Source organism: Perca fluviatilis, chromosome 4 (assembly GCF_010015445.1).
Source record: "Perca fluviatilis chromosome 4, GENO_Pfluv_1.0, whole genome shotgun sequence".
Lineage (NCBI taxonomy): Eukaryota > Metazoa > Chordata > Actinopteri > Perciformes > Percidae > Perca > Perca fluviatilis.
This window is the reverse complement of record NC_053115.1, coordinates 36,536,335-36,548,857: the sequence shown is the minus strand read 5'-3', so window position 1 is coordinate 36,548,857 and position 12,523 is coordinate 36,536,335. Positions and strand designations below refer to the sequence as shown.

Below are 12,523 nucleotides of genomic sequence, written 5' to 3'. Positions count from 1 at the left end.
GTAGTTATACAAGACTGTTAAGTCTATTATTGAGTCAATATTAGAAAGACAGAGTTCCCTTTACTGCAGCTTTGCTGTACAGTAAAGGTAAAGGTACTTTATTGTCACACACACACATACATGTAGCAAAATTCATTCTCTGCTTTTAACCCATCCCTCAAGGGAGCAGTGGGCAGCCATTTACAGCGCCCGGGGACCAACTCCAGATCTGAGCCAGTGCCTTGATCAAGGGCACTGACTTGTAGAAAACCCACGCAGACATGGGGAGAACGTACAAACTCCACAAAGAAAAGCCTGGGATGACCTGTGAGGTCACTGTGCTATCCACTGGCCCAGTATACCGCCGCAGTATGGCAATGGGCTTTTTCTGCATGTAGGCCTCAGGCTGAGAGGCCTGTGTATTGACGTTGTTGACCACACAAACAGCTCCAGGAATGTATTGTTCCCATGTTTCAAACACACTTAGATTTTAAATATATGTTTGTCACAAGTGTCAGGCAAACCCTGGATTACGGCAACTACCAATGCCATAATCCAATAGGAAAATATGTATTCAACAACTACATATGACTTCCAGTTATTCCTCTCACTGAACCGGCATCTGTCAGAGTTTGAATATACTACTGTACAGGTGGCTTCTCTTTTCTTAGAGATACTGGCATTGAATAATCTGAAAAAGCTCAGAGGGGGAGTCTTATTAAAAGAAGGCAGAACAGACCCCTGCCTATGTTAAAGCACACACAGAGCCAAGTCAGAACCTGTAAGTGCTACATCACCACCTTACTAGGCCAATGCTAAGCTAACTTGAGTTTGTTATGGTCACAATGTTCTGTTTGAAGAAAGTTTGACATTTCGGAAAAATATGCTTGTTCGATATCTTGCAGAGGGGAAAGAAAGAAATGTTGTAAAGATTAAACAAATGAGATGGAATTAGTTCATTAGTGAGTTTTAGAGGTGGCTAGCTGTTAGTGAGTTCCATTCGTTCACGGAAGTGGGAATGTCCGAGGTCAAAGTCGGAAATACGCCCCCTGAACTCAGATTTTTCGAGTTGGGAAGTCGGGCAACCGTGAAGTACCCCGTGCTCAAAATCCAACATGGCTGCTCCGTGTATCAACAGTAGTGAAAGCTGTAGTAGCAAACAGTTATTGGCACTTGCGTCTTATTTGTGTCACACTAAATCAGTCCTACACACAGTCCTGTCCAACTTCTATCCGTGGACAGATGTTGTTTTACTTTGTTTGTATGCACACAAAAAAAATAGCGTAATGCGACTGGCATTGCTAATAATAGCTAACCTGGCTAGAGCTTACCCACAATGAAATTGCACAATTTCAATCTTATTTTCTATTAATTATCGCATGCTATCGCCTTTTTATGTCCATTCCATGTCTGCTTACGTCATGCAATTTCCTTATTGTAAATTATTTCTTGAATGAAAGGTGCTACACAAATATTTATAAAAAGTATTACTGCTTTTTACATGTCATACATACCTGCAGACTAACTCCAATGAGGCTTGGTAATCAGCTGCATGAACCTCTGATTTAGAAACGTTGTGATCTGTATCATGATTAATCATATTAATGTTTACATCTCGCAAAAACAGAATTTCTTCCACGCATTTACAGATAATGTTAGAAATAAAGAAATCACACTCAACTAGCCTATCTAGTAAATAAAAAGTATAAAGTACATATAAATTGGCATTAGTTTTCAGTAAAATATCAAGCTAACAATAAGGAAACTAAAAAGTTGAAATGTATTTATTCAATTTATTCATCTTCTCCTTCTATGGTGGTCAGCAACAGTTACAGTTGTAGCCTACATTACTGCCACCTAAGCGTGGATGTGTTTTCTGGCACCAAATGCATAACTAACAAACAGAGTGTAAATTGTAATTTCCCCACTGGGGATCAATAAACAGTATAATTATGAATTATTATTATAACTGCAATGCACTGTGGGTGATATCCACCCCTCGAGATGCTGCTCTGCCCGGTGCGCTCCATGCAGACGCTGAAGGGTGATTTTTGCGTCGTTATCTGACGCTGAGAGACACTGACCAAGCGTCAATATTTGACGAATTGGGAGTGAGAACCAACCCCTTTCACAACCTCGCCCCCTCCTACCTCGCTCCTGCACCGAAATACTCCTACCCACAACCTCAGAACCGCCGACGCCAACCCCCTCACCCCCTCACCCTCTTACCCAGCCCAACCAAGGGACCTGGGGTGGGGGCAGGACCGTTTCGCTCGCTGTCCCCTCCCTCTCTGGAACTCTCTCCCCCAACACCACAGACATTCTCCCTCACTCCCCTCATTCAAAACCACACTTCAAACCCACCAATTTAAATCCATCAGCCCCCCCACTCCTTTACTTTCTCTTTGCTGTAGTTGTATATGGTTTAGTATATTGTTGTCATGATCCAGGGTTTTGTTTCCTGTTTCATTTTGTAGGTTCTGCTCATGTGTCATGTCTTGTTTGACTTCCTGCCTTGTGTGTTTTCCCGCCTTTGTGATTGTCTGCCCCGCCCTGATGTGTCCCTCGCTGCCGCCTTCCTTTCCTTGAGCAGTGTTCTCCCCGCCATCGTAAGGTTTAGGTGCAGCACCGGAGCCTTTTGGGCAGCCACCTGAGCTGAATGAATGTAACTAAAAGACTTTTCTCATATCTAATGACTGTAGTTGGACTTCTTTAGCAAGTTTTGTCTTTAAGCTTTTTGAGTGTTATTTGTTTATTATCTGCTCTAACTTTTCCAATGATTTAGACACAGATATGGTTAATAATGCTGCTACAAAAAAAATGTAAAAAAGAGACCCAAAACCCACAAGATCCCACAAAGAGACACAAAATTATTTTTTTATTGAAAAATTTAACATTTTCTTGATGAAGGACCCCTAAACCCCCTGCCAAATATGCTGGTGTTCTCTTGTTTCAGTGTTGGATTGTCTGCGTTTGCTCCTGGCTCCTCTTTTTAATATCTCAAACTGTGACAGCTATTGAATAGCAAAAAAAAAAATTGCCGGTGCAACACAAATGTCTTCTTACTTGATGGTTTTATTTCTGCTTTAACTGTTACTGTCATTGTTTTATTGTCTGTCAAGTGCATTTGAGTGCCTTTTTAAAGTAATATCTTAATAAAATGTAAAATTAATTAATTAATAAAAATATTATAGCAGCTGTATTATCATCATTTGCCAAAATATGAAAGGATTCTTTTAAAGCGTGACAGACTGTATTCCCACATCATTTATTTCCCAAAAGTCTCTAAAACAAGGGAAGGCATCTCACATCTGATTGATTGCTTTTAAGATCGATGAATTCACAAGTCCATAGATTACTTCTTATATACAATAATACTTGTGTGCAGTATTGGAACACTGCATAACTATTCCTTACTTCCTCTGAATATCCAAAAACAGTCATCCAGATATCTCTTCCAAAGACCACGGATACAGAACTGTAGAAAGTCAGAATGCAAATGCACTTCTCAAGGAAATCATACTTTAATAGTAAAATCCTTTTTCATGTAGCTGTGATAGTGGGATTTTTTTTCACATTTAAACAGGAAATACATCATACTGTAGTTTCTTCCTGTGGTATCGATTAGTAGGGTTAGTAAGATCACTGGACAATTAAAAATAAAAAATGGAATCTGATAGTTGTCTTTCACATTCATTGACATAATCTGATTTGTTTCATTTGTATTATATAAACTAGTTGAATTACAACACGGTTTTTTGAAGTTATCCTAACTCCTAAATGTCTGGTTTTCTTGGTTGTTAGTATCAGTATCACTACGTGTGTTTGTAGTTTGAAAGAGGGTCTGTGTTTGTGTCTTCTCTTCATTATCTGCACTAGCGCTAACAGTGTGGAGAACAGTATATCATTGTTTAGTCTAATGCATCTGAACAAATCCACTTATATAAAAATGTTTAGTCTGAAAAGAGGGCACAAATTAAAAATCATATGGAAGCGTGTAGTGGTAAAGGCAGACATGGGTAACAAAGTGCCAACAGTCAGTCCTTACCTCCAAGACTTTGCATGAGCAAAGCAGACAGTGAGCAAAGGGGGGAAAAAAAACCGCACTGCAGTGCACACTTATCCCTACGATGCAACATCTCTTAAACGGCAACAAAAAGTACATGTGCACGCAAAAACACACACACACACACAGCAATAATCAGATAGTGTCTCTGCTCCTCAAGACAAACATCCATGCACATACACAGACGGACATAAACACAAACACACACACACACATGAGTGCGCAGTCTATTGACCAGTATTTGTCACTTGCTATATATTTAGCTGGGAGCAAGTGGGAGGCTTCAAGTTGGCGGCGCTCGGGCTTTTCTAGCTGCGAGTGTTAGGCCAGCTAGTGTTCACTCGACTTTGTCAATCCGCTGTCAACTTGTAGCTCTGAGACATATCCTCTGCGACGCACAAGAGACAGGCCGCCCCCACAACCCCCTGCCTGCCTGCTGCCCACCTCCCAATACAGAGCCACCAGGAAATGGCCGCGACCACCCCCCACCCCCCGCCCCCCACACACACACACACACCCCCACACACACACACACACACACACAACACCCCTATCTCCTGACAAAAGCCTGCTTGGCCTCTCCATCATTCCTCTGACAGCCGAGGGAAGACAGCTTGGCTGCATCTCTCCTCCCCGCTGCACACACACACACACACACACACACACACACACGCAACACACACACACACACACACACACACACACACACACCATGTGGCCAATGGAAATATTAGAGATAGCTCTCGCTGCTCACAGTTCTCTCTCTCGGACGTGATCAGATTCTGCAGCTCACCGTGCGTTCACTCCATTCCAAATTTCGATGTTGTGGTTTTGAGAGTATGATAGAAGCTGTGTTTTAAACCGTTCCCTGTCACAGAAATAGTGCACTATATATGGTGTGTTCGCCATTTTGTAGTGCTGTTTGAATTCTCCACGGTTAATTTCATTCACTATAGTCCACTATAAAATACCCACAATGCCCAGCTAATTTTAGTGTACACACAATGTACCCTACATTACTCCCACCAAAATGCAACGCGGCCGTGTTTACCCGGAGGAGAAGAAGAACAGAAGGACCCGCGACAACTGAAAAGGAAAAACGGAGCAGGCTTTGGTTTCTAAACATTGGAAATGTTGCATGCAATATATATATATATATATACACAACCTTTTACTATTCTCCTGAGCACTCCGTTTGTTTTAGGGACGTATTAGAAGTATTTTTGTTTGAGTTTGTTTACATGATGCCTCCATCACACAAATAACCGACGCATCTCCGGACGCAATGATGTTTTCAGTGTAGTGTCCAAAATCTGGTTTGGTTGTTGCCTATATAGTTCACTATTTAATAAACACTATGAAGGGAATAGTGAGTGAGTGAATGAGGAAATGGTTTCCAACACAGCTAGAGAGTAGGGATGGTACGATACACTCAACTCACGATTCGACGCAATTCATGATTTTCAGTTCACGATAGGATTTTCTCAGGATTTTTTTTAATTTTTTTACAGAATGAGCTGCAGACAAATGAGCGAATAATATTCCTTGATTTCTATGAAGTGTGCAAAACGACGGATTCGTCCTCTTATCAGAAATGACACTGAAATTGTATTTGTCTTAATGAACAAAAAATAATTAACCAGTCCCTCCAGGATTTCGCGGCCTTTTTTTGAGAATGTTGCGGTCCGAAATGCCTGATTTTGTAAAAAAAAGTTGCGATGTCTTTTGTATTTTTGTTGCAATGAAGTTGCGAGAGACAGTGAAAGTTGCAAATTTGTGATGTTTTTTGTATAGTTCTTTAAAAATAAAAAGGAAACTTGTTTTGGGGCGAATAAAACTACTCTGGGCTGAGTAGTGGGCCTACCCACAACCTGGGCCTTACCAAAAAGGCTCAGGATGTTGCAAATGTTGGTATAATATGAAAATGGCTGGCGTATTAAAGACAAAAAAATTATAATTTATTGTTGGCTTGTTGATCTTTACATTGTTAGTTAATTTCCTAACCTGCCCTGGGACACACATTCATATGGTTTGATAAAGGACTCATTGGACATTAACTTATCATTGCACCTACAATAACGAGCGTAGCTGTCCTCAATTTAGGTCATCTGTACGTCTCATCTCCGGTATTTCCTGCATCTACCGTGTGTGTGCTTGCAGCAGCTTTCAGCGACTTCAAAGTGAAAAAACTTTACAGCGATTAAGGCAGGACGGTCTGAAATGTCTTTCGCTGTACGTTTTGTTGGTAAATGTGAGATGTTCGAGTCACACACACGTCTCGTCTTCATATCAGAAACAAGGAAATTAAATTGTCGACGTACGTGTGACGTCAACCCGTTCTCACTCCCGCTTGGTCATTTGGCTCTCAGAGTAACATACTGACCCAACGTCTGGCACGTGGGACTGCTGGGATTGGTTGAAGTCACGGGAAACTCCAGTTATTGGTCAAGTTTGCGGAAAACTTGCGGTGATTGTTCAAAATTGCAAGTCGCACCAAATTCACGGTGATTGGTTGAATTCGCGTGAATGGGTGCGATCGCGACATCGCGAAATCCTGGAGGGACTGATTAACGAACAAACAAAATAAAAAATTAAGAAGACGTAGTGACGTCTGAAGAAAAACAAGTGAAATCTAAGGTAGATTCTGCAATTGATTTTTTTGAACCAATTCGCGATGCATCGTTACATCCCTAATAGAGAGCAAAGATCAAGAAATCATGTTCATATACAGTATTTCTTCGGAAGCTTTTTCCAAGCTGATAATTATTGGTGCTGCGAATAACCAGTCAATCACAGGTGCACCTTCTACCATTTTTATAGATCAACATATAAAAAAACTAAACAAATTCTCTATTGTAGTTGTCTGGACCAAGGTTCTTCAACAGGAGGGTCCGGGACCTATAGGGGGACCTCAGAGCTACTGCAGAGGGCCGCCGAAATTATTAATTTTTAAAAAAAATGTTTTCACAATTTAAAATGCCTTAATATGAATCCAACATATTATTAGCAAATATAAATCCCCATTGATGATAGGCTTACTAGCCTATAGGTAAGGTAGTCACTAAGATAGCTATCCACAGACACATCTTAAGGATTCACTGTGCCATATGTATGTTCAACATTAAAACATGATTTATAAAATCATGCCAACAACTATTAGGCTATTTTAATAGCTCAGTATTCAATGGACCATAAAAAAAGATATGTACAAAGGTTTTAGACTGCCCTAAACGTTATCTTGGGTTTACTTTATTATGCAACTTAATTTTATACAATACATGTAGTAGGGGGTCCCTGCTCCGTCTCTCTTTCAGCTAAGGGGTCCTTGGCTTAAAAAACGTTGAAGGCCCCTGCATTAGACAAAGGCAATGGTCAGTTTAACAGACTCGAAGAACCAGTTGGTAAGCTTCCAACCCTGTCACCCTGTGAACTTGGTTGGACCTCTGACTCTATTTACCTCAAATCAAATCAACTTTATTTATATAGCAGAACAAACACAGGAGAACAAAATCAAAAAGAAGCAAACGAGCACAACTTGCTAACACTGGGTAAGCTGCCAAACAGCATAACAGACAACCATCATTTCGACAAATTTCCACTCCCCCCACCAACAACACCAACACACAAAAAAGACACACACCCCATCGGTTCAACACACTGTATCAGGAAGTCTCAAATTGTTGGGCTGCGTTAATCTCGGTTCAAAGTTCAGACTTTTTCATAAACTGAGATTAAAAAAAATTATAGATGTGTAAAATTAAATCTAAGCCTATACAGGGCTGCAAATATAAATTACTTTCATTCTTGATTAATCTGCCAATTATGTTTTTGTGTTAAAAAAATAATTCATGGGTCTATGAAATAGAGGCATATACAATGAAAAGTACAATTTCCTAAAAGTGCAAAATGACCTTGTTTTGCCAAACCAGCAGTCCATAACCCAAAGACGTTCAATTTACTATCACAGAATAAACAGAAAAGAAACATTGCTTGAAAAATTATGAAATGATTAATTGATTAATATATAGTTGCAAATGACTTTCCTGTCACTTGACTAATTCATTAATTGACATGGCATGTATCTGAACTGACAAAGGCAGAGGGTGTACGCATGCTCCCAAATAGATTGCAGGAACCCAGTGCTACACTTCAAACAATGTCATTTATGAAAATGATATCAAATGTCAAATTATCAGTCTTATAAATCTCCAGCATTCCCCATGATGTGACACCACGTGTGATCCAGACAACGTAGCTGCACTGACTGAAAGTTCATCAGAAACCCATTTCCTTTCACAATTGGCAACCGAAAGACTGTGGTGATGCCACACCATTATGTATTAAGGTTCTCTGTGTTTTACTGTTTGACTTGTGCAATGTAGGAACCAAAATAAAAATCCAGCGAGAGCAGGACTGTATTATCTGTGCTTACCTGAACCAGCACAAAGAATCTCTTCTTCCATCGTTTCCACACGTTTTTGCCAATGGCCCAAAGGTACCTGTGGATATAAAAAAAAAAAAGAAGCGAAGATTCAGAACAGAGATGTCTCAGTTAGGGCTGCAAGATATGAGAAAAATATCTAATTGCGATTATTTTTGACTGATATTGCAATTGCGATATGATCCATGATCTTGGAGGGAATTTATTAAAGTGTGATTTTTGCAAGGATCTGTTTCAGTGTTACTCATTTGGGCAGCTTTAATATGTGGCTTGCATGGCAGTAAATAATATGGTGATATGATCATGCAGTCAATACAGATATGTCATAAAAACATTTAAAAGAGCAGGGCTACAACACAACCCTAAGTCTGCTCTATTATACAAATAATTTATATATTTTTTTTTAAATACCCAAAACACTGGCATTACAAGATGGAAATATAGACAAAAGAAAAAATAAACTTGCTCTGCCCTTCCGTCCATAACACAGTTGCCAGTTTGTGTGTCTTTCCAGCTCTTGGTTGATAAGATACATGACGGGTTAATGTACAAAAAAAATGCATATTGTATGTTCGGGGATGACAGATTGATAAGCATACATGCTATCTATGACTGGATGTAATGCGTTCCTCATAAATACTGCTTAAGTGCCTTTATAGGGAAGCAGCAAAGGCACTTATACAGCAGTATTTATGAGGAACGCATTACAAACAAAGCTGAGAAAGTGATTAGTGACCCCTCCCGTCCATTACACAGCGAATTTGAACTCCTACCCTCAGGGAGGTGTTTTAGAGTACCAACGGCAAATAGAAACATCTTTTCGTCCCCAGTGCTGTGAAGGTGCTAAATAACACTGGGAACCGTACTTAAGAATGGAATGAAGGGCAAGGTAGACTTCCGGGTTGCAGGTTTTATGCAAAGCAAGCATTTTTAGTAGGCTATATTTATTTACTAATTTACTTTTGTAAATGTAACCTTTGTAATGTCACTTTTCATGAAATGTATTGTCTGTTTTGTCCGTCTTGGCGTCTTGGCTATGCAATGTTTGTAATGTCCTGTCCCGCTTGTATTCTTGTATTCTTGGTGAAACTGAAGAAAGATTTTCACATCTGTGGACAATAAAGTTTTTTGTATTCGTATTCGTAAATTTTGATACTTTGCGGTAAAAGTGGCTCTCCTATTGACTTTGTCCTGTCAGTGTGGCTCTCATGAAAAAAACAGTGAAGACCACTGATCTGTGTCAAACAAAGATGTTCTCTTTAGTCTGTAGGATAGAACTTGAAGGCTGGGAACTCTCTGCAGCACCACAATACTTATTTCAGAAAGGTTTGACACATATTTTGCTTTAACATATATATTTGAATATTGCACTAGTCCATATTGTGATATTAATACAATTTGGATTAATTGTGCAGCCCTAGCCTCAGTGTGGCCTTAATGCAGCTGTTGTAAACTAAATGGAATGTGTTTGCTTGTGTCTTTACTGCCATGGCTGATGTGACAGAGTCCATTCCTCTAGACAGAACACACAGCGTGGTAGTGTAGCACACCACTGACCTCTCCTGGTAACATTGTATTACTGCAACTAGACACATGATGTCTTTTAATATCCTAATCAACAACATGAAGTGGAGTTAGGTAGTCTCCAATGGACAGATATAAAAAAAATATAGACTACCTCCCAAACTGCACTGTAAGAAATCCGTTGGGATAACATCCTGGCAGAAAAGAACTTTTTCCGTTAAATTTAGGGACATATCTGAGCTTGCCTCGCTTTTTTGTGTATATATTAAATTCTTGTTTTAAAAGACACATGATTTAGGCAGGCTGGGGGAACTCATATTAATGTTAAAAAACCTCATAAAGTGAAATTTTCATGCCATGGGACCTTTAAGATTGACCGTATTTTGGTTTTTGGTAAAATGGCCTTTTGAATGGGAGTGCTAGGGGCACTACTATGATCGCATCAAAATCGCTATTTTTAAAACACAAGAGTCTCCGAATGCGAATGAACGGACTCCATAGGAGGAAATGTCATTCTTATATGAGGTTCCTTTTTCAACTTCAAGGTCAATATTGTTTTTCACTAACGACAAAATAACGAATTCTCCGTGCATTTATATGGAACTAAGCTTTAGGAGCTTTCCATCTTTACTCTCCTCCCTGTTACGTTGCATTCGGAGATCGACTCTTTTTGACTGGCAAGATGGCTGCGAGTGGAAACAACAACTGCTAAAGTGAGTTGTTCAAAACCTTTATTTTTAGTAAACTCTGGGTACATAAACAATGTTCTCAATGCTGGAGTTCAAGTGTAGAGCCCCTGGCGATATTTCGAGCAAAGTTTCATGTTGTGTCTTAGTGTTTTAAAAATAGTAATTTTGATGTGATCATAATTGTGCCCCTAGCACTCCAATTCAAAAGGCCATTTGACCGTCCTGATTATGCTGATTATGATTTTAAACAAAAGTTTGACTCGGGTACATTCACAAAAAGACCCCAATTTTTGGCGAGAGTTACGCTTTAAATATAAATGTGTTTACTTGAGTCTTTTCTTTTCATGCCACTTCTACTTCTACTCCGCACATTGTATTTTTTACTCCACTACATTCATCTGACAGCTTTAGTTACTTTACAAATTACAAACATACACAAAACACATGTAGTTTATAAAAATCTGATGTTTCATTATAAATGAAACTAGCCAACAATATAACGGCCTACAAGTCAAGCTGAAATGATTAGACCATTGAACACACAACTGTTTGGATCCTTAACACTTTCTAAAATGGGAGGGTTTTACTGCATCGAGTACTTTTACTTTTAATACCTTAAGTACATTTTCCTGATGATACTTACATACTTTTACTTAAGTAACATTTTCATTGCAGGACTTTTACTTGTAACGGAGTATTTTTACAGTGTGGTATTAGTACTTTTACTGAAGTAAATGATCTGAATACTTTTTCCACCACTGGGTTTTTGCCTAAAACTGATCCCCATGTGTTTCATACCAAAATGTGTAAAGAGATAACTTGGCTTTTTGAAAGTCTTCAAATCTCTTTTGAAAACAAACCTTAACTTATGATGTGTCGTATCAATTGCTTCGGTGCTTGACATGAGTTTACCAAAGTCTTAGGTTATACTGTATATGATTTAAAGAGCAAATGTCTGAAATACATTTTTTTTAATATCGCTTTTTGAGTACGTTTTGTCAAACGTCGTTTGAACGCGCTGGTGCATCTTTTGTCCTCAGAGGGTTAACAGAATATTAGCCCGTATTTCTGCTGACTTTCGTAACAGTGTAGGGGCTGTAAAAACTGTGCGTCTCACAGGATTTCACAGAAGTATGATGACATGAAAACAGTGCAGTTAACTTCATTAATGATGAAGAAGTTTGATTTACAGTAGGTGAAGAGATGAATGAGCATAGACAGGGGTCAGTATGACTGTCGCTGCTTCCTACCTTATTAGTAAAATCATTCACAATATTTTTTACCAAAAACCTTGATAGTGATAACCATCATTGTCATTTTAGAGACAATTTTATATAAAACTTTTAGAGACTATTTGACATTGAGAAATGAGTTGATGTGGATATGAGGACCAAAAGATTTTTTTTTTCCAGGTCCAGGGGAATGTAATATATGAACCGCGGGTGTTAGCCGTTAAGTGAAAATAGACGTTTAGTGACTAGGGACCACTTTGATATTCTGGGCCCTATTTATTTATTTTTTATATATATCCTTTTTTTTTATTGATTTTAAACAACCAACAGTCTTTCAACATATGTATTCAAATACATCAAAAAGATTCGCTTCTTGCCCACCTCCCAACAACCCACCCACAAACTTGAGCCATCTGTTAATAGAAAAATACAATAATAGTAATAGTAATAATACTGGTTTACAATAAAAGTAACAAAATAACACTAAAACAAACAAACAAACCGAAAAACACAAAGAACAAAAACGTATGCATGAGGGTATGAGGGTCTCATTTGTTATCGTGATCTTTAAGGACATAGGTTACTAGGTCTT

The 12,523-nt window shown here is 38.9% G+C and overlaps 1 protein-coding gene across 4 annotated transcripts in view; it reads right to left on the bottom strand.

Annotated features, from left to right (window-relative positions):
- The window catches only part of cadpsa (Ca2+-dependent activator protein for secretion a), a 244,851-nt gene that overhangs the window by 127,398 nt on the left and 104,930 nt on the right, over positions 1-12,523 (bottom strand). For all 4 annotated transcript variants that reach the window (XM_039796735.1, XM_039796736.1, XM_039796738.1 and 1 more), the window contains exon 9: positions 8,478-8,544. In XM_039796735.1, coding sequence (XP_039652669.1) covers positions 8,478-8,544 — 67 coding nt within the window. The remainder of the gene's footprint in view (positions 1-8,477; positions 8,545-12,523) is intronic.